The following is a 21,781-nucleotide window of genomic DNA, read 5'->3' on the forward strand; positions in this document are numbered from 1 at the left end:
CAAGAATCTGGCTCAATTTTCCTGGTGGACTGCTAACAGATTCACGGACATTCATTCTTTACTTCTACTAGGATTTTGACATTTGACGCTTTACGTTCTCATAATATCCCTCTACATGAACACTATAGCTACCTGCAACTTAGGCATTTTCTCCAACAACTTATTAAATCCTGCTTACCTACTCCATATACTCGGACCCCTTTTGAGAGCCTATGTAGATCTAGACCTCCACTCCTGGGCCTTAGATCGCTGGTTTACTCATCTATAATTTCTGCAAAAAAGCCTCAGTTGAGACCCTATCATCTCCAAAGGGAAAAAGAACTGGGGAGGAGTTTTGATTCGGAGGTTTGGCAGGTTATGACTATAACTCTTTCAAAGTGTTTGTTTGAAAAATGTTCTCATATTGGAGAATGCCTATAAAGTATTGTATAGGTGGTATTATACACTGGCTAGATTGGCCCGTTTTATCCCAACTTACTCTCCTCTTTGTTTTTGGGGCTGTTCAGAGGAAGGCTCCATGGCACATATTTGGTGGTCATGCCCGAAGGTGTGCAGGCTATGGGTCAGAGTCTACATACTCTGTAACTTATTTCATGTTAACCTCAAATGGGACCCTTATGAAGCCCTTCTTGGCAAACCAATTGTTAAATTGCTACATCCTGAACGTCAACTGGCCCTACATCTCTTTACTGTAAGCAAATAAACCATTTTGAGGGCTTGGAAGACTCCCACGCTTAATTTTGAGGCTGTCAAAAATCGTATGAACGATTTTATGGTGAGTGAGAAACTGACGGCCATTTTCTCGGATTCGCATGACAAATTTCTTAGTTTGGTAACCATGGATTACTTATTCTCAGCCCTCCCGATTTGACAGCACGTGCCTCTCGATTTAATGTTCCACCGGCGCCCTCCCCGTAGACTCTTCTCTCTCTTCTCCTATTTTCCCCTTGGTCTTTTTTCCCTCTATCAGGTTTTCTCTTCTTCCGTTTCTCTTCTTCCCTTTGTTTCCTTTATCTCCTCTGTTCAATGTTCAAGCCGCGAGGTATTGCCCTGGTCAAGATAGTTATATTGATAATATTATGTTCTCTATTGTTTTTTTTTTTTTTTTTCTTTTTAATGATGTATCCTCCCTAATAGGGACTCCTATGTCACAGATGCTTTCGTTTAGATAAGAAAGGACACTTTTGTTTGTAGGCATTATATGACCTCTATGATGCCTCAGAAAGCTATTGTAGGACTTCCCTTTTTCCTTTTTGTTACCTGGAACATTATGCTTGAAATCTGTAACGCCATTGTATAGGTCTCCCTTTTATTATTATTTATCTTTGTTTTTTTTTTTTTTTTTTTGCTCTGTTTGTTTACTACATAATGTAACCATCTAATTGCTGTCCTGATTTGTTTGACTATATCTTAATAAATTCTTTGTAAAAGAAAAAAGACACAAGTCCATCCAGTTCAACGTGTGTGTGTGAGCGTTTATGCTAATAGTACATTGTATACCCCTGTATGTTGTGGTTGTTAAAGTGCACATCTAATAGTTTTTTAAAACTATCGAAGCTCCCTGCTGATACCACTACTTCTGGAAGAGAATTCCACATCCTTACTGCTCTGACAGTAAAGGACCCTTTATGCAGTTTAAGGCTAAATCGCTTCTCCTCTAATTTTAGTGAATGGCCGCGTGTCTTTTTAAATTCCCTTTCACTAAAAAGTTTTTTCTCTATGCTAGGGTCAACAGTACGGAATTTGTACATTGATATCATATCCCCTCTTAAGCGTCTCCTCTCCAGAGAGAATAAGTTCAATGCTTGTAGCCTTTCTCCATAGCTGAGGTCCTCAATTCCCTTTATTAGCTTTGTCGCTCTTCTCTGGACTCTCTCTATATTTAAAATGTTTACAGACTAATGTGATCCTTGACCTGCTACAGTGTCCTACCAATTTTTGTTGGGTAAATTGTGCTGTGTCAATCCTGCTATGTGCAATGACCACCATCTGGTGGCGGTTTGGTACTGCAGCTGTTTAACAGTGCTCCACTTTATATTTTAAAAATTGTAGATGCAAGGTTGTAATGGGGGTACAGTTCAATTTGCTCTGTGGTTTTGAGTGGGTAACTGGCTTTTTTTTTTAATGGCAGCCATACTTGCAGATCAGTCGTTTGCAGCACTCCTTTTCTACTTGTTTTGAGCAATCTGAGCTCACCGCATCCCATCTCTGGATAATCTATCTATTCTGGGTTCCTTTGAGGCTATATTTATTAGGTGATAGTGAATACAAAGTCAGAGTTCCTTTTCAGATTACGCAGCCACCTGTAAAGGTACAGTAATAGTATTTTTCTTTTGCTTCTCTTTTCTTTTTCACTTCTTCCCTCATGATCTTATATAGAGACTAAGTAGCATGAGCTTTGTTCATCCCTGTACAAAGGGGTTAATAACCAGAAGTTTGCTTTTTGCTTCCATTAAATAAAGTATTATTCTTCTTTCTGCACAAAGGAGAGCTTTAACTCGTCATAGGAAATTTACTAGAGATTCCTTAACAATTATTTACCCTAGCCTAATAACCTTTTACTACTCTCAAAAGCGGGCTATTATTTATGTGTTGTATAAACCCTTAAAAAAATATTACTTCATGTATTATTTGATTTTTCCGTTTCCTGGAGTATAAAGTACATATAGCAATTTGTCCCATCTTTCTAGGAGCTGCAGAAGCTGAGATACATTATGTGACAATGCAATATTTGCACATCAATTTCTTACCAAAAAAGTGGCGTTTCATTTTAGGAATATACAGGCACACTAACAGCAGTGCTGTTCCATATGCCGTGTCTGTTTGCAAGTTCACAGAGTGGCAGTACTATTTATTATGAAAGCCCTGTGCCATGTTCTATATACAGTTGTAAGTTTATTGCTGCTCCCAGCTGGTAAACAGTCAGGACATGAGTGAGCACAGCAGCACAGGAATAGCGCTGCTGTTGTTGTGCCTGTGCTGTTCATTTTTAAACTGGCACACCTCCTACTCTGTATTCAGAATGATGGCGCTTCTGTCAGGAAAGCGCATAGAGCTTGACACAAGTGCTGTCAATCATTCATTTGTTTCCCTGAAACGCTGTGGCCAGAAATCATTGAGGGAACCATGAATGCCAACATGTACTGTGACATACTGAAGCAGAGCATAATCCCCTCCCTTCGGAGACTGGGCCGGAGGGCAGTATTCCAACATAACGTCCCCCAAAACACCTCCAAGACGACCACTGCCTTGCTAAGGAAGCTGAGGGTAAAGGTGATAGAGTGGCCAAGCATGTCTCCAGACCTAAACCCTATTGAGCATCTGTGGGGCATCCTCAAACAGAAGGTGGAGGAGCGCAAGGTCCACCAGCTCCGTGATGTCGTCATGGAAGAGTGGAAGAGGACTCCAGTGGCAACCTGTGAAGCTCTGGTGAACTCCATGCCCAAGAAGGTTAAGGCAGTGCTGGAAAATAATGGTGGCCACACAAAATTTCAACACTTTTGGGCCCAATTTGGACATTTTCACTTAGTGGTGCACTCTCTTTTGTTGCCAGCGGTTTAGACATTAATGGCTGTGTGTTAAGTTATTTTGAAGGGACAGCAAATTTATACTGTTATACAAGCTGTACACTCACTACTTTACATTGTAGCAAAGTGTCATTTCTTCAGTGTTGTCACATGAAAAGATATAATACAGTATTTACAAAAATGTGAGGGGTGTACTCACTTTTGTGAGATACTGTAGCTGTAATCAGTTGATATTTCTTAATTTATACCAACTAAAAGTAAAGGGCTATGCTTGATCATCAAAAAACTAAAGGCCTACACTTAATTCTTTCCTAGCATTAGCAGGTCAAATACTGCACTGTTTACTGAATGAAACATACAGTAGATATAAAAAGTCTGCACAAAAAATGCTAGGCTTTTGAGATGTAAAAAAATACGACCAAGATAAATCACTTTTGATTTTTTCTTTGATGTTACCTATAATATGTGCAATTCAACTAAAAACAAACTGAAATCTTTAAAAGGGAAAAACAAACCTTACATGAGGTGGTCGCATAAATATGCACTTCCTTTCCCCCGGGCTTGGATCCGGAAGTGGTCCGATGGAGGCCTCTATAGGACTGGTCATTTTTTGACCCCTAGAGGCCCATTTACTTTGCAACATTGTCAGTCTAAACTGAAAATGCCTCCATCTGAGACTTTCCGTTTCTACCAAATTTCCCACTTCCTACGGTCTTTAGGACCAGAGGCCCTCTCGGATCCCAAGGTGCTGAAAAATGGTGCACACAGGATGCGAGTCATAGAGGTCAGGATTTCAGAAATTTCTGGCTTTTACTGGACACCCCTGACAAATTGCCTTATATGCAGGCCTGGGACTCTGATTTGGCTTCGGAGAGGGACTTGGTGGAAAGTAATGACCAGATGTATCTGGTCCTTTCTTGTCATTTGAGGCTCGCCATTGTGCTTCTGCGCTTTCACTCTCATGGCACCATGTACCATATTTGTTGGGAATGCCCCAAACTGCGGGACTTCTGGAATAGGGTTTTTGCCCTAAGTAGGAAAGTCTCAGGGGCCTCGGTACCTAGGAGGATGCAGCATTGGTTCCCCAGCGTCTCTGCACTGAAAACCAAGCGATCGAACACCACCGATCACTCGATTTTCACAGCTCCGTGACCTGAGAGCTGAAGACTGTCAGTCACAGCTCTCTGCTCTTCTCCCTCTTCGCTCATTGGAGCGCTGAGCTGGGGAGGGGGCGGAGTGGGCCATCTCAGCGGCTCACTGAGAAGCTGAGATGGGTATCAGTCCAGGCACCTGGTGGATCCAGACTCCCATTGTCGGGATGACACGGTGCTTCGACTGATATCCGTGACATCAACAGAAAGCGGACCTCAGTACGCTCGCTGCTGAAAACGGGTCGCAGGAGTGCAAAATGAACTGCACTTCTGTTATCCATAGGAGAAGCCCAGCCAAACGAGCTTTGGCTGGACTTCTCCTTTAACCAGCAGAGCAGCTCTCCTCTTCATCACATAGACTAATCTCTTTTATGTTCTTGGCTGCTAAGCTCACTATAGCTCGCTCATGGAAACAATCTTCTGTCTCAATTTCTATGTTCCGGCATAAAGTGTCCTGGATTATGCTCAATGAACATCTCACCAGCAAACTTAACGACACTTCAAAACTATTTGAAAAGGTCTGGAACCCATGGGCCAGCTATGTTGAGATTGACCTTTAGAGATCTAGTGACTGTGTGCTTACTTGCCATACCTTGTTCTTTTTCCTCCAGATTTCCCCTTCCCCCTTCTCTTTTTTTCTCGTTTTGCTTCTGTCTTCTTCCCTTTACTTGTTCTCTTACCTTGAATGCATTGTTTTATGTCTTCTCCAAAGGGGTTTTTTTTTTTTTTTTTTCTTCACAATTTATGCTCTGTGGGAGCAAGGAGTATTGAATTTCATCCACTGAACTCTTGTTTGAAAATCCGATGGATATGTTACAAATGCTTATTTCTTCAGGATGGTCGTTCCTATTTCTTATTGTGTGGTTAACTGCTGGTTTTATATTCTTTGGATGTTTCTTGGTTCTTACCTACTCTGTTCTGTCCACTGAGCCTCATTTCTATAATGTTTAGCCAGTGCTCTGGCTTCGCTTTTTTATGTAACTTTGTATTCTACTTTTTCAACATGATAATAAAAAAAGATTGAAAGAAATATTCACCCCTTAAACTAATACTTTTTAAAGCAACTTATGATTTTATGGAAACATTCAGTCTTTTGGCGGTAGGGGTCAGTATGGCACATCTAGCCTTGGGAATCTTTGCCCAATCTTCCTTGAAAAAGCACTCCAAATCCATCAGATTGTGAGGGCATCTCCTATGCACAGCCCTCTTCAGGTCATCCACAGATTTTCATTTGGAGTCCGGTACAGGCTCTGGCTGAGCCGTTTAAAAACTTTGTTCTTCTCCTGGTAAAGGATTTGTTTATTTGGGGGTATGCTTTGGGTCGTTGCCGTGCTGAAAGGGGAAATTCCTCTCCATTCTCAGATTTTTAGCAGAGGCTTGATGGATTTGTGCCCAAATTGACTGATATTTGGAACTATTCAGAAGTTCCTCCACCTTGCTTCTATCCCATATCTTTACTATGTATGTGTTTTTTTTGGTGATGCGCAATCTTGGTTTGGCATACTTTTTGGAATTATAGGCAAATAGTTCCATTTTGGTCTCATCAGACTATAACAGACTCGATGTAGGTTTTTAGTAGTGTAGTATAGCTGGGCTTGCATGATCTTTTTAGTTAGAATAGGCTTCCATGTTGCAACCCTACGCCAACCCAGACATATGAAGAACACAGGAGTTTGTTGTCATATGTAGTACACAACCAATACTTGCCAGAAATTCCTGCAGATCTTTTACTGTTGCTATAGGCCTCTTGGCAGCCTACCAAACAAGTTTTCTTCTTGTTTTTTTTCATTGATTTTGGAGAAACATCCAGTGTAAACATCTTGGTAAAGTCACTGTTGTGCCATATTTTCTTCACTTGATGATGACTGTCTTCAGTGTGTTCCATGGTATATCTAATGCCTTGGAAATGTCTTTGTACCCTTCTCCTGACTGATATCTTCCAACAATGAGATCCCTTTGATGATTTGTAAGTTCTTTGTGGTAGCTTTTGTGGTAAGAGTCAACTCTTAAATATCAGATAAATCCTCCTAGAACAGCTGAACTTTATATGGGCTTAATCAGAGTCACTTTTTGATGACAAGTGTGTATTGAATATTATTGAAAAGTGGTTCTAAAGGCAGGATTTTTTTTTTTTTACCTTAATTCATTCTTTGCATCAAGGTAAAAAGTGTTGCAATGATTGTATGGCACCCCCCCCCCCCCCCCACACACACACACACACACTTTCCTTTTAACCACTTTCCGCCCGCGCTATAGCCCATAGCTACAACGCAGGTCTCCAGTTCTGGGAGGAGGTCCCTAGACCTCCTCCCACGTGCGCACCTCCCCTGCACCCCCTGGGGTTTTGGACACAACTAATCACAGATCAGGATACAGGGCCAATCACAACGGCCCTTTACCATGTTATCAGCTGTGTCCAATCACAGCTGTCATAATGTAAACAGCGGTTTGCCGGTTATCTGCTCTTATCGGCTCTCCTTTCCTCACACAGACAGCATGTGAGGAAAGGAGAGACGATTTCTGGGGACACAGTGAGTACAGCATTTACACTGATAATCAGTGCAGCCTCGTCAGTACCCATCAGTGCAGCCTCGTCAGTACCCATCAGTGCAGCCTCATTAGTGCCCATCAGTGCAGCCTCATTAGTGCCCATCAATGCAGCCTCATTAGTGCCCAGTGAAGAAGAAAAATTACTTATTTACAAAATTTTATAACATTTTCAATCTTTTTTCCTTTATTTATCAAAAAATAAAAACCCTATTTCATTTGAGTACATTGTTGCATGCCTGAGTAATTGTCATTCAAAATGTGACAGCGCTGAAAGCTGAAAATTGGCCTGGGCAGGAAGGGGGTGAAAGTACCTGGTATTGAAGTGATTATTGCTGGGCCGTGAAGGAGCCATAGCATCATGTATGCATCCACCTAGGGTTTGGCATCTCCTGCCATTATGAACAACTGTGTCAGTTCTCCAGTTAATACAGGTCTGTCAGTGGATTGTCACCAATGAATCTGTGAAATTAATGTGCCTGTGATAAAAAGAATGAGTTATGAACAAGCTAAATCGTATATAGGATACGTTGTAGCCATATCTCACTTGTTTAGTAACTTTCATGTATCTTCTTTAACAAATTAGGTTTAGGAATGATTGACTTTTTTTTCTCCTACGCTTCACATTTGCAGGTAAAATGGATGAACAGATGGATCAGGCAGACACGACCAGCTTAGCAGAGCAAAGAGCAGGCCCCGAAGTGCAGACATCCCCCACCTGCACTACTCATGCAAGGGTTTTGGTTGCACCATTGTCTGACCCTAAGAAGAAGCCTGAAGCTACTGTGGAGGTTTCGGAATATCCCCTAACCCTACCTGAAGATTCTGAGGGCCAACGCAAAGTCTTAATTGAGCAATGCACCACTTCCTTCAAACTTTGTCTAAGCCGTTTTCCCCAGCATTACAAGAGTCTGTACAGGCTGGCCTATCTGTATACTCACAGCCACACACACCAGGTAAGATAGACTAATGATCATTTAGATCTCCCTATCAAATGTTTGCCCACTCATGAACAGAATGATTTTGTGAGTTGGAAGCACCTTACTGATGTAGTTTTGCTTTAAAAAAAAAATCTTACAGCCGTAAGCCTGGAACATACATACAGAAATTCAGCCGGTTCAGCAGGAACACTTATGCTGGAAAACCTGCATTAGATCAACGCTCACAGTGTTGCAAGCACTGATCTGTGTATTCTGATAAAGGATGGGGGTGGGGAGAAACAGAGAGATCCCTGCATCAAGATTGCTTGTGTTAATGCAGGGATCTGTCAGTTTTTGGTTGAATGGAAAAAAATTCTACATATATACTCAGTTTTAGTCAGATCAATGTAAACTGTTGGGTTGATTTACTACAGGAGAGTGCAAAATCTTGTGCAGCTGTGCATGGTAGCCAGTCAGCTTGTTCAATTAAGTTTTGACAAAAAAAAAAATCTGGAAGCTGATTGGTTTCTCTGCAGAGCTGAACCAGATTTTGCATTCTCTAATTGTAGTAAATCAACCCCAATGTTTTTACGTGCTGTATCTTTCTACAGCCAGCCAGTTCACATCACTTCTGTTAATATTTTACAAAACAATACCAAAATCTGCCGGTGCTGAATAACTCCTGAGCTTAAAAACACTTAAAATATGGGGATACATCCCTCCAATGTTCAGAATTTTTAAATAATCATATATAAATAAATAGGACAGAGCATGTGGACAATATAGATAATGCTGGTAATACCAATCTACTGAAAGGGTTATGAGGTCACACTCAGGCAGATCCATTTTTATCATAGGCAGTTCTCAGCTACACATTTCCTCTGTGGGGAACTCCTCTGTCACTCCCCTCTGCGGAGACATTACACATCACATCAGTCAAATGGTAGTAGCCAAAAGTGAGCCTACATATAGACCCCTTAGTTATAGGAGGTCTAAAAGTGCTTGATTATTGTGAGGACTACATCTGTCTCTAAGCAGGGCCAGCCAGACTGAAGCTCGATGGATACAAAGGATTAAACTCACAAGCCACTTCAGAACTTATAGGGTCTCAAGGAAAAAAAACAAAAAAACACAAATAGTGCTTGGTGCTTCCCTTTAATAAAACGTCATAATGCCATTAAAAACACTTTACAACCATCCAGATGCTGCATCAGTATTAAAATTCTCTCTCCGTAAAACTACAGTGTAGTTAGCCAAAAGATGTGATGCCACAGCTGAAAAACGCTCTGTGGAGAACACCGGCGGCTTCAAAATCACAGCATGTTGAGGTCATCGGGTTGGCTTCACCTGACACGTTGTATCCATACGGGCCTTCTTCAGATGAGGGGAGGTCCGAAATGATGCTCACGCTTAAATAGACTGCCAGGAGGGTTGTCATAGCAACAGATAAACAGACCACAGGTCCGCTCTGATGATTGCAACGGAACCTTATATATTTATTTTATCAGCAGAAATTTCTTACTAGACACAATGTCATCAAAACTAAAAAGCCAATTATTTCACTGAAATAAGAGAATATAAAAATAAAGAATAATAGCCTATCCTTTTACCCGAGGACATATACTCCAAAACCTTGGCCCCTAATTCTTATAAACATGTAAGCTTAAAAAAAAGGGGAATAGCTAAATAAAGTGAATTAAAATATAAAAATGTTCCGTATGGAGAGGGCTTTATTTTAAAACGCATGTTCAAAATATGTTGCCAAAAAAAACAACCACAGAGGAAAAAACAGGGCATGAAGGGATGGCCCAACAAACAGATCAGTGGGGGAATCAACAACAAAGATGACAGCAAGGGCCAAGTAATTGTTCAAGCACTGTGACAAAAACCAATAGCAATCTGAAGGGAACCTAATTAAATAACCCTTCTGCTACTAAAGCCACGTACACACGGGCCGAATGTCAGGAGACATCGGCAAGTTCAAAAACAAAAACTGCCAACATTCGGCCAGTGTGTGTGCCACCCTGTCCAACAGAAATTGGTCGTTTGGCTGGCTTCTGTTGGACAAGCTTGCTGGAAAAGCAACAGTCGACCGACTCCTGATATCAGAGCTCTCCGCCAATGGTGGAGAACGCTGATCGGAGTGTTCTGGTGGGGGGGTCGTCCCTTTGTCAGAAATCAACAGCTCAACAGAGGAGATGGCTATACTAACTTTGCATACCGCTGGGTTGAACTAAAAAAAACTCATAGCGTGTACCAGGCTTAAGTGCTGTCACAGATCACTAGTAAAACAATTGAGGTTGTGCCTCAGTGTCAGTGTCTCATAACTTCCTGTACTCCCAAAATTTGTTATGGTAAATACTAAAATGATGTGACACATTGTGTGTTCTACAGCGTTTTTTAAAGAGGAAGTACAGCCAAAGCTCATTTGGCTATACTTCTCCTGTGGATCACAGGAGTGCAGTTCATTCTGCACTCCTGTGACCCACTTTCAGCTGACAGTTGGCTGACTTTACAGAGCCGGTCCAGGTTCAGATCGCAACAATGAAGCCGGGATCCGCCCACATGCCTGGACTGGCACCTGGCTCGGCCTTACAGCGAGCCACTGAGAGACTGAGTCAGCTGCTCCCACCCCCTCCACAGCTCAGCACTCCAGTGAGCGTGGGTGGGGGGGGGGGGGGGGGGCAGAGCAGACAGCAATGACTAACAGTCACCAGCTCTCTGTTTAGGGAGCTCTGAGAACTGAGCAATCAGTGGTCTTTGATCTCTTGGTTCTCAGTGTTAGAGCCAGGGGGGGACAGATGCAGCATCGGACTGATGCTGCATCCACCTAGCTAGGTATGACTCTCCAAAAAAATAGTCCATACTTCTCTTTTAATGTTGTTAACATGCCCCCTCAGTCTCACTCGCAAAGATCTGGATGTATATCCCATGTACTGCAAACCGCAGTGACATTCCAGCATGTAAATCTTGTCCTCAGTAGTACACTCTGGGTGGCTGAGCCTAGAAACTCTTTATTCCTTTTGAGGTTCGCAGTGGTGCTAGTGCAGGCTTTGCACCTTTCACAGACATAAAATCCATAAGGAGAAACCTGCTTTTTAGGGGGGTTCAATCCACTCAATCCTGATCTCATGTGACACCTTTGATTTTTAGTTTAGCTGAAGTCAGGCTGCAAATTTCAATCTTCAGATTATTCATAACAGATGTCTGAGGTAATATAACTATTACAGTTCATGGGTTTGAAAAATATTTTTGCTACAAACCTTACTTCTTCTACCCTAATAACAAGGTCAAGAAAAGCCAAGCTGTTTTTTCCACTTCTTCAGGATAGCGTGATTATTCTTATCATTCTCATTCATCTTTTGCATAAACCGGTTTCATCCCCCTCCCAAAAAATAAAAATATCATGTACCTTTTGTAACATCTTAACTCCTTTGGTCTGTCATTCAAAACATACTCTGATTCCCATCTGGCCATAAAGATATTCGCCCACATGGCAATTCATTATATTTGCTGATAAAATTTGTTGTTACACCAAAAATAATTATGCTGAAGGCCAAAAAAAAAGATATTCCAGCAAAAACCTCCTCTGTTTTCTTTAAAAAGATGGAGAAAAAAATCAATGCCCATTTCACCAAGGCAATTGCATCATCATGCTCAATGACGGTTCATAAGGAAATCGCCAGTTGCTAGATTACACGGCTCTTTGACCTAAAGAAAAAAAATACATGGCTTTTCACATTTTAACCTATCTAGAATCTGTAGAAGATTTTTTTTGTCCTGGACATAGGCCCCCCAAAAAGTTCTTTCATTGATTACACTGCTTGTAACATGATCTGTGAATGGGGAGAGTCAGCTCAGTTTGATTTTCTCCCTTAGGCCCCTTTCACACTGGGGTGGTAGGGGGCGTCGGCGGTAAAACAGTGCTATTTTTAGCGCTGTTTTACTGCGGAATTCGGCCGCTAGCGGTGCGGTTTTAACCCCCCGCTGGCGGCTGAAAAAGGGTTAAAACCATTCTTATTGCCGCGATATAGCCGCGCTGTCCTATTGATTTCAATGGGTAGGAGCAGTTTAGGAGCGGTGAATACACCGCTCCTTCACCGCTCCAAAGATGCGGCTGACAGGAGATTTTTTCTTCTCCTGCCAGCGCACCGCTTCAGTGTGAAAGCCCTCGGGCTTTCACACTGAACAAACAGCGGAGGCTGTTTTGGGGCGGTTTGCAGGCGGTATTTTTAGCGCAATAATGCCTGCAAACCGCCCCAGTGTGAAAGGGGCCTTATTCACCGATTAATCCCCACAATGCTAGTGAAGTTACTAAAGCTGTAGAGCTTGTTCTTCATTTTATACTTGCCACTCATATGTCAAATTTATTTTTATTTTCTTAACTTTCTAAATGTGTGTTCCCAAATTCTGTTAAATTCCTTTTAAATTACCATTATATTCAATTTTTTACTTAGATATTAGTTTATATTATTTGTGCATATCACAGAGGATGCAATGATTATTGTTAGAAATACTAAACATTCTAACAAAACCTTGTCAATACTAATAGAATGTTTTTTGTCTGATGACTGTCTTAGCAATTCCACCTCAGAAAAAAGTTGTTGAAAGTACCACCACACGGTTTTATTTTTCACTTAACATCATATTGAAACATGAAGTGTTTGATTCTTATATAATGTGTACATGCCCTTTAGGGGGGCATGCAAGAGCTAGTGGTGAAAGTGGTGGTAGCAGTGGGTGTTATAAAAATTTAATGGTGAAAATAAGCAGTGAGAGAACCTAATGGCACAGGGGCTGGAGGTGAAAGAGGGCAGAGCTTAGGGTGGAGGGAGGAGAAATGTAATGCTTTGAGTTTTTATCTTGGGGAATGCAGCACAGCATTGATATGCACAACAAAAATGGGGGTAAGAGGGTAAATAGTGGAAAAGAACAGTGTACCTGTGTTTATAGAAGCAAGAGCTGGTGCATTAGAGGAAATGAGCAAGACATCTAAGATAAAGAGTAGAGAAGAGGTGCCTTTGTAATGGAGATAGAGGGGCATTTTATCAAGCTTAAGTGTATAATATATTTAATTTTTCCAATAGTCTTTGATCATGTTTTTGTTTTTTTTAAATGACAGAAGAACACTTTGGCAAAGTTGGGCAAAGCAAAAAAAGAAGTAAGTTACTAAACCTATCTTTTGTTTTTTAATTTTTTTTATTTAAAAACATGTACATTAATAAAAATATGTATAATTGCTCACCCTGGGAACGCAACAAAAATGGCTGCTTTTTGCTAGAGCTCTAGCACTACGGGGATAGACAAACCAGCTGGGGCATCATTATTGCATCTACAATGGGGAAGATAGGGTGGGCTCCTACGCCGACCCGTTTTCCACACACTCAGCTGGGTTGCAACCTGCCTCAGATCTTCCGAATGCAGTCTGCAGAGACCCTTTCCCAAAGCATGCAGGCCTCACCACAGCACTCATCCCAAGAGCTGACGGCGAGCACAATTAATGGCACCGATTTACCATTGGTCCTTGAACTTGTGCAGCAGATGCCCAAACTAAATGACCTTTTTGGTTTTGCCTCAGACATTAAAACTATGCTATCCTCAGTAATTGCTGATATGCGCGAGGACCTCCGCTCGGTAACAACTCAGTTAACGGAAGTGGAGCACTCCACAGCCCCCCATGAGGAAGTCATCTCTGAGCTCTATCAGATGGCTACATGCAACAATCTTCAACTCAATGAAGTGCAAAGACATGTTGAAGACCTGGATAATCGAGGTAGGCAACAGAATCTTTGAGTGAGAGTCATTCCGGACTCAGTAAAAGTGCCCCAGATCCCACAAGTGTTGAAACCCCTATCTATTGACCACCCAGTTAAACCGCCTCACTCTCTGGTGGACTTTGAGACAGCACATCGGGTTCTGTGGCCCTGCAGGTGTTAGATGGATCCACCGAGGGATATAGTGTCTTGTTTCACAGACTATTTGCTTTAGAAAGAAGTGCTATGTACGACACGGAAACAGGAGGAACTTACCTTTAGAGGTGTAGGTCTACCAGGATCTCTCTACAATCACACACCATGATCGGCAATCCTTTTGACCCTTGTAGGATGTGCTCCGGGACCAGAAGATCCCATACCAATGGTGATTCCCATTCAGCCTGAATGCGATGGACCTGGAAAAAACGGCGGTACTCCAATACCCTGAGGATTTCCAGCAGTTCTGCGAGACTCTATGCATTCCCCTCACAAAGGTACCAAAATGGTACTAGGAATTCCAGCTACCAGACAGCTGGCTGCTTCAACAGCCAGCAATCAGCGACAACCTGCTAGGGGAAGACAGCGCTCCTGCTGGAGTCAGGCAAGGAAAGTCCGACCGATGGGGCTGGTCTGCTGGCCTTTCCCTACCTGTAAGTCCTTGAGTTCAGTTGTTATCAGCCATGGAGACCTATCCTGCTTTGTCCATTCCTGTCTCACCACTCATTACCTGTTGTGAGTCACTTTGTAAGTGCGTTATTTGCTGCTTCTCTCATTGGTGGTGAGCCTGGAGTGCATCTCCACTGGTGACTTTTCTGGTCTGTCCTTTTACAGATTTTTTTTTTATTTGCCCATTCTCGACTATAGGTTTTATCCGTACTCTCTTTTACCTGACAAATGTGTTTCATTATCCTGCGAAGCTACCAGTTATATTGGGGCGCTTCTGGAAAAGCTATGCTCTCCTTGCTAGGATATGCCTGGATCCCATGGAGCTATAATGTCTTTTTCATGCCTATTTGATGATTTACCCGGGTTTGTAGCATGGGCTATAAGCCTGGTTCATTCCTATAACTCCTTGTACCTACTAACCGAAGGTTGATATGTTGGAAATGTGCTTGCGTGAACCATATTAAGCACTGCTACTTTGCTATATGGTGGCAACGAAGTACTGATCTCTGTTATTCACAATGTGGGTTACTACATGGTGCTTTCTGACACTGGGGATGACGGGTGTAGAACGCTTCTTATGGGGCCCAGTTATACTAATGCTGATACTGTCTTACATGAGCTTTTGGCCCATAGCGGTCCTACCCTGCTGCGCTGGAGGGTTGAGTACTGTGCCGGCCGCGGAGTATTTCCTGCTGTACTTATTGTCGTTCTTGCCTGCTGATTTTTTAGCTGTTAACGTGTTGTTCTCACTCCTTGGCCTGTTGTGGAGAGCTGGAAGGGACTATCAGACCCTTACTAACCCTTAGCTTAGTTGAGCGTTATCTCATGTACAGCCCAGTGTGGGTTCTTAGCTGTGGCATGTGGTTGCACTGTTGATTGGTTTGTATATGGGTTCTGGCTGTTGGCAGAAGGCTCTCCAGGCAGAGCATGTATACATGGGGGTTTGTTTCTTTGCATGTACAGTATCTCACACAAGTGAGTACACCCCTCACATTATTGTAAATATTTTATTATATCTTTTCATGTGACAACACTGAAGAAATGACACTTTTCTACAATGTAAAGTAGTGAGTATACAGCTTGTATGACAGTATAAATTTGCTGTCCCCTCAAAATAACTCCACACACAGCTATTCATTTCTAAACCGCTGGCAACAAAAGTGAGCACACCCCTAAGTGAAAATGTCCAGTTGGGCCTGATTAGCCATTTTCCCTCCCTGGTGTCATGTTACTCATTAGTGTTGCAAGGTCTCAGGTGTGAACAACAAATATCAACAGCGCTAAAACGTGGTCATGTGGGGATAGGAAAGGGTCACAGTATGTGGTGTGGAGTCTAAGCCCAGTGCAGCTGGACAGAAGCCATAGCTGGAGGATATGGATAAAACAAAGCAAAACAAAACGATCCAGTGCTCAATGGGTTAGTGGAAAAAAACTGTCTCACAACAGGCAGGTGAACATAAGTACATATAGTTTATTCAGTAATAGCCATAAAATCCAATCCTGTTGTCAGATAAGGAGAAGTGGAGAATGATAAAGGATAAGCAGACTTACAGTATCACCAGAAGTCCACAGAGTAACAAGGGGCTAACAACATCCAGATCTGGGAGACAAACCTTGCTGCAGCCAAGTGTGCAGACCACTCACCAATGTGTGTGGCTGGACATGCTGGAGAGGAAGGAGGAGGTGGAGGCAGCAATCAGCAGGGAGATGGAAACATGAGCTCTGTGTGTCACATGTGAGCAACACCAGACCAGCTGGAGTGCTGACAGGAAGAGGAGAAAATACCGCGATGCTGCAATTAGCTTCAAGCTGCTCTCTCCTGGTGTAGCTATACGCTTGGGTTGTTGCTCACAGCTGTATGAGAGTATCCTGGGATTATGTATTGACCAAAAGAAAAACAGCCAGAGCTGGAATGGCTGACATAGGGGATGGTCAGCAATGCTGGAAGTTGCTGGAGGTTGTAAAAGCTTGACTACCTCGTTGACTGTGGTAACACGCAAGCTACTTTGCTGCCTTGACAATGCGTTTCGCGTGCATGCACTTTTTCAAAGTCAAGGAGATAGGCAACTAGGAAGTTTAAATAGTATAAGAGGGCGGGGAGTTTAGTGGAGCAAAGACAATTTGATACCTAACGTTAACCCCTCGTTGCTCGGGAGATAACCGTTAAAATATATATATATATATATATATATCTCTACACAATTTAATGTCATTAGAAAAAATATATTAAAAATTGGAAAAATGAATCGATTAATTAATATATATATACACATTCACATAATGGGCTTGCAATTCATAAACCCAAAAAACACATAATGGTAGCAATAATGAAAAAAAAATCAACAAACCCAAGAGGTGTACCAGCGAATGATTCTAAAAATATTTACACAGATACGAATTGAAAGCTGTACAAAAATGGAACAATGTCCTAAAAAAACATTGAGCAATGACCTAAAAAGACACGGCTAAAAAATACACTAAATGTTAATTAACAGTTTTATGTCAATCAACAACAGAAAATAGATACTGTGGCCAATAGAATCGAGAGTGAAATGGGGGGTTTGTTGGGGGGGGGTTAAGGAAGGTGTGGTGAGGAGAGGAAGAGGTGAGAGGGGAGGGGAAAGGGAAAGATGGGAGAGGAGGAAGGGGGGAGGGGAAGAAAAGGGGGGAAGGGAATATGTGAAGGGACTAAACAAAGCTGCATGTTTCCAATTCCTCGTTTAATCCCTTGGGGGCAAGAGAGTCAAACATATAAATCCAGAATACTTCCCTCTTGCATAAAAGGGAAAATCTCTCATTTGCGGTCAAAATTCCTTTTGGGATGGTCTCTATAGCAAATACTTCCAGGCATTTAATATCATTATTGTGCATACGATGAAAATGCCGTGGAACGCTGTGTTCAACACATCCTTTTTTTAATGAATCTGCGGTGATCACCGATTCTTGCGCGTAGAGCACGGGTAGTGCGGCCCATGTATAAAAGGCCGCAAGGACATTGTAAAACATAGACAACAAAATCGGTAGAGCATGTAATAAACTGTTTAATTATATATGTTTTGCCTATATTGATAGTGATCTTATTGCTGCCATGAGTAATAAATTGACAGGTCAGGCATCCTCTTTTTTTGCACTAAAAAATGCCTGTCCTGTTATCAAAATACGATCTGATGTCTAGAGGGGATCTGGTAGACTTGTTTGTCACTTTGCTTGGTACTAATATGTTTTTTATGGTCCGTGCCCTTCTAAAAATTACTTGGGGGGACTTTTGGTCATTCTGGAGCCAGACGCTTGTCTAATAATAATATCTTATCATTTTTTTTTATTATTCTGGAAACTGACTTAAAGTGGATGTAAACCCGAAATTTTTTTTTTTTTTTTGATGTCCTAATGTAGAGCAGAGGTGTCAAACTCAATTTTATCGTGGGCCGCATCACCATTATGATTGTCCTCAAAAGGGCCAGTTGAATCTGTAAGATTAGATGTCTAGTGCATCCCCTCCCCTTACATTAGATGTCAAGAGCCACCCCACCATCAGAAGTTGAGTCCCCTACTCTCCCTAATATCACAGTCCACCCCCTTTCCTTATGCTGCTGCTGGGAAGTAGCTGGATGCATTGCTTGAAAGCAGAAAGTAGTAGTCTGGAGGAGGACTACCCCTCCCCGACGCGTATTCGGCACAGGGGGTTCCCTGGATGCAGACAGTGTGCATTTGGAGACCGAGGGCTGGAGCTCTCCTGCAGCTGCAGGAGAGGTGTGAGGGCCACATAAAAAGGCCTGGAGGGTTGGATTCGGTCCGCGGGCCTTGTGTTTGACACCTGTGATGTAGAGTATAAGATTTCCTATCATTTGAGCCCAGTTTTGCCACAAAGAGTTAATCCAGCTCTGAGCAATCCTCTTTTATTGTTCAGTGAGATAAAACTTGATAGAGAAAAACTTTGTCAAATCCTCCCCCTTGCTGTGAGTGACAGGTGATTTACATATCTGGTGCACTAGCCTAAGACTTGCATTATTTTTAAATTCCCACCCCCACTCCTTTCTTCAGCAGCTCTGCAAGGATTGGCTGTTCCACACCTCAGCACGCTGAAGTCATGTGGTTACTTTCCTGTCTTTTCACTGGATGCTAGAGATCATAGCAGAAGTTCAGTGTAAGAAATACACAGGAGAAAATGCATATTGACAAGGGGAGTGTAGAGGTGGGCGGGGAGTCTAATGACATCACGACTCCACCCACCGAGCTCCAGACAACAGGGGAGACATTTGACAGGTAAAGATACATGCAGGAGGCATGTATATCCTTATAGATAACCCCTATGGCAGTAGTTTAGAAAGGATGACATTGGGTTTACATCCACTTTAAACTTGTCGTTAAAGGTAGAGACAAATCTGACTGTATGGATGTCATTAGTTTCAGCTGAAATATTCTTTATAGAGGGAGGGTTCATGAATGACAAGAAAGCATCTTGCACCAAGTCCCATGGGTATCCCCTTTCCTCAAACTTGAGTGCCATCGAGCCACTCTGTGAGACATAGTCATCAACTCTTGAACAATTTCTCCTCAGTCTGTTAAACTGTCCCCTAGGAATATTCTGCTTTCATGTGGGGTGGTGGCAGCTGTTGAAATGTAAGTAGGAATTCCCACTGGTGGGCTTGACGTGATTCTTGATAATGATCCTATTATTATCATGGGTCAACACTAGGTCCAAAAACATCAACTCGCTGGAATCAAATACATGTGTGAAGGTCAAGCCAAAGGGGTTGGCATTACAATGAGCTACAAAGGAGGGGAACACATCCGGGCCACCACACCAAATGAGCAGGATGTCATCAATATATCTGCCGAAGAACACAATGTGCTCAGCAAAAGAGTTGTTGGCCCAGATGTGTCCCTCCTCCCAGTAACCCATCGTCAGGTTGGCGTATACAGGAGCAAAATTTGTCCCCATGTTTTTTTTTTTTTTCCACTTACCCATGGAGCGCTGGATCGTTTTGTTTCAGTCTCAGGTGTGAATGGGGAGCAGGTGTGTTACAGTGGGGATGGAAAGTATTCAGACCCCCTTAAATTTTTCACTCTTTGTTATATTGCAGCCATTTGCTAAAATCATTTAGGTTATTTTTTTTTCATCATTAATGTACACACAGCACCCCATATTGACAGAAAAACACAGAATTGTTGACATTTTTTCAGATTTATTAAAAAAGAAAAACTGAAATATCACATGGTCCTAAGTATTCAGACACCTTGCTCAGTATTTAGTAGAAGCGCCCTTTTGATCTAATACAGCCATGAGTCTTTTTTGGAAAGATGCAACAAGTTTTTCACACCTGGATTCGGGGATCCTCTGCCATTCCTCCTTGCAGATCCTCTCCAGTTCTGTCAGGTTGGATGGTAAAAGTTGGTGGACAGCCATTTTTGCAAAATCTTTTTTATTAAATTTTTCATAAGCATACAAAATTAGTCCACGCAGGGGCCAAACCTTGCCCACGCAGGGGCAGTTCTTCTGATGCGGCAACATACCGCAACAGGGCACAACATACAACATAAACAAACTAACTCATACTATAACCCCAATGTGGGGAGAGGTTCAGTTCAGGAGAAATCTGGAGAATCTGTGCTCAAATTGGTTCCAACAGGAAATGCAACATGAGAGTAGTTGGGTCAATATACTAACAGACTAGAGATATAGTGTTAATCTAGGAATTGGTTACTGCATCAGTTGCCGTGGTATTATCATCTAGCCAACAGGTCCATACCTTCGCAAATTTTTGTGGACAACCTCTGCCCGAGTAGGTGGCTTTATACAGGGGTAAACTGGCATTCACTAGGCTTTTCCAGAATCTGACAGAGGAGAGAGACGATTGTTTCCAGTTCATCGTAATGGCCTTACGAGCATAGTACAATAGCAGGGATATGAGTATTTTCCTGGCTCTGAGCATTGACAGTTGTTCCACCAGCCCCAGCAGACAATATTTATGATCATAAGGAACACGAGTCTTAGTGACCTTAGCAATCACCTGGAGTACTTCTTTCCAATAATGTTCGATTGCTGGGCAAACCCAAAAAATGTGGAAAAAGTCACCCGGTTAGTAGGAGCAACGCCAGCACGCCGGAGAATGCAGCGGCAATATGTGGTGCAGCCTGTGTGGCATGTAGTGAGCTCTATGCACAATTTTGTATTGGACCAGTTTGTCCCTAGCTGAGACCAGAGGGGAGAAGGGAAAGTCCCAAATCTCCCTCCAGTCGTCCTCGTCCAGCTCCGGTATGTCCCCCACCCATTTCCTGCGGAGGGGGGGGGGTAACTCAGGGCCAGCAGCAACCAGCAGGGACCCGTAGAGCTGAGACGTGGGTTTCTCCAAGCCCTTCACCCGAAGGGTGGATTCGAGCTCCGAGTATGCCAGTTCAACTGGTTGCCCTAAGAACTGACACCTGTAGGCATGAGCGATTTGAAGATACCTAAAATGGACCCATGCAGGCACATTAAATGTGGTGCGTAAAATGTGAAAGGGGGTGAGCTCCCTGTTGGTAATAACATGCTCAAGGGTCAGTATTTTGTATTTGGCCCAGGCCTGTGGATCCGGGATGGTATTGAACTGTGATAGGTTAGGGTTCAGCCACAGGGGGGTGTGAGGAGACCAGGAGTTTGGCTGGGGTGCCCTCAGCACCTCACCCACCTTCCATGCCCGGTGGACAGCCATTTTTAGTTCTCTCCAGAGATGCTCAATTGGGTTTAACCACTTCAGCCCCGGAAGGATTTACCCCCTTCCTGACCAGAGCACTTTTTACAATTTGGCACTGCGTCGCTTTAACTGCTAATTGCGCGGTCATGCAATGCTGTACCCAAACGAAATTTGCGTCCTTTTCTTCCCACAAATAGAGCTTTCTTTTGATGGTATTTGATCACCTCTGCCGTTTTTATTTTTTGCGCTATAAACGGAAAAAGACCGAAAATTTTGAAAAAAAATGATATTTTCTACTTTTTATTATAAAAAAAATCCAATAAACTCAATTTTAGTCATACATTTAGGCCAAAATGTATTCGGCCACATGTCTTTGGTAAAAAAAATGTCAATAAGCGTATATTTATTGGTTTGCGCAAAAGTTATAGCGTCTACAAACTAGGGTACATTTTCTGGAATTTACACAGCTTTTATTTTATGACTGCCTATGTCATTTCATGAGGTGCTAAAATGGCAGGGCAGTACAAAACCCCCCCAAATGAC

General features: G+C 42.5%; 1 protein-coding gene across 4 annotated transcripts in view; it reads left to right on the forward strand.

Annotated features, from left to right (window-relative positions):
- The window catches only part of CABIN1 (calcineurin binding protein 1), a 372,633-nt gene that overhangs the window by 146,258 nt on the left and 204,594 nt on the right, over positions 1–21,781 (forward strand). For 2 of the 4 annotated variants that reach the window (XM_073629206.1, XM_073629208.1), the window contains exons 28-29: positions 7,859–8,181; positions 13,268–13,306. In XM_073629206.1, the coding sequence (XP_073485307.1) occupies positions 7,859–8,181; positions 13,268–13,306 (362 nt within the window). The remainder of the gene's footprint in view (positions 1–7,858; positions 8,182–13,267; positions 13,307–21,781) is intronic. The other 2 variants (XM_073629207.1, XM_073629209.1) reach the window with 1 other exon arrangement.

This window comes from Aquarana catesbeiana, linkage group LG01, assembly GCF_042186555.1.
Source record: "Aquarana catesbeiana isolate 2022-GZ linkage group LG01, ASM4218655v1, whole genome shotgun sequence".
In the NCBI taxonomy this organism is placed as follows: domain Eukaryota; kingdom Metazoa; phylum Chordata; class Amphibia; order Anura; family Ranidae; genus Aquarana; species Aquarana catesbeiana.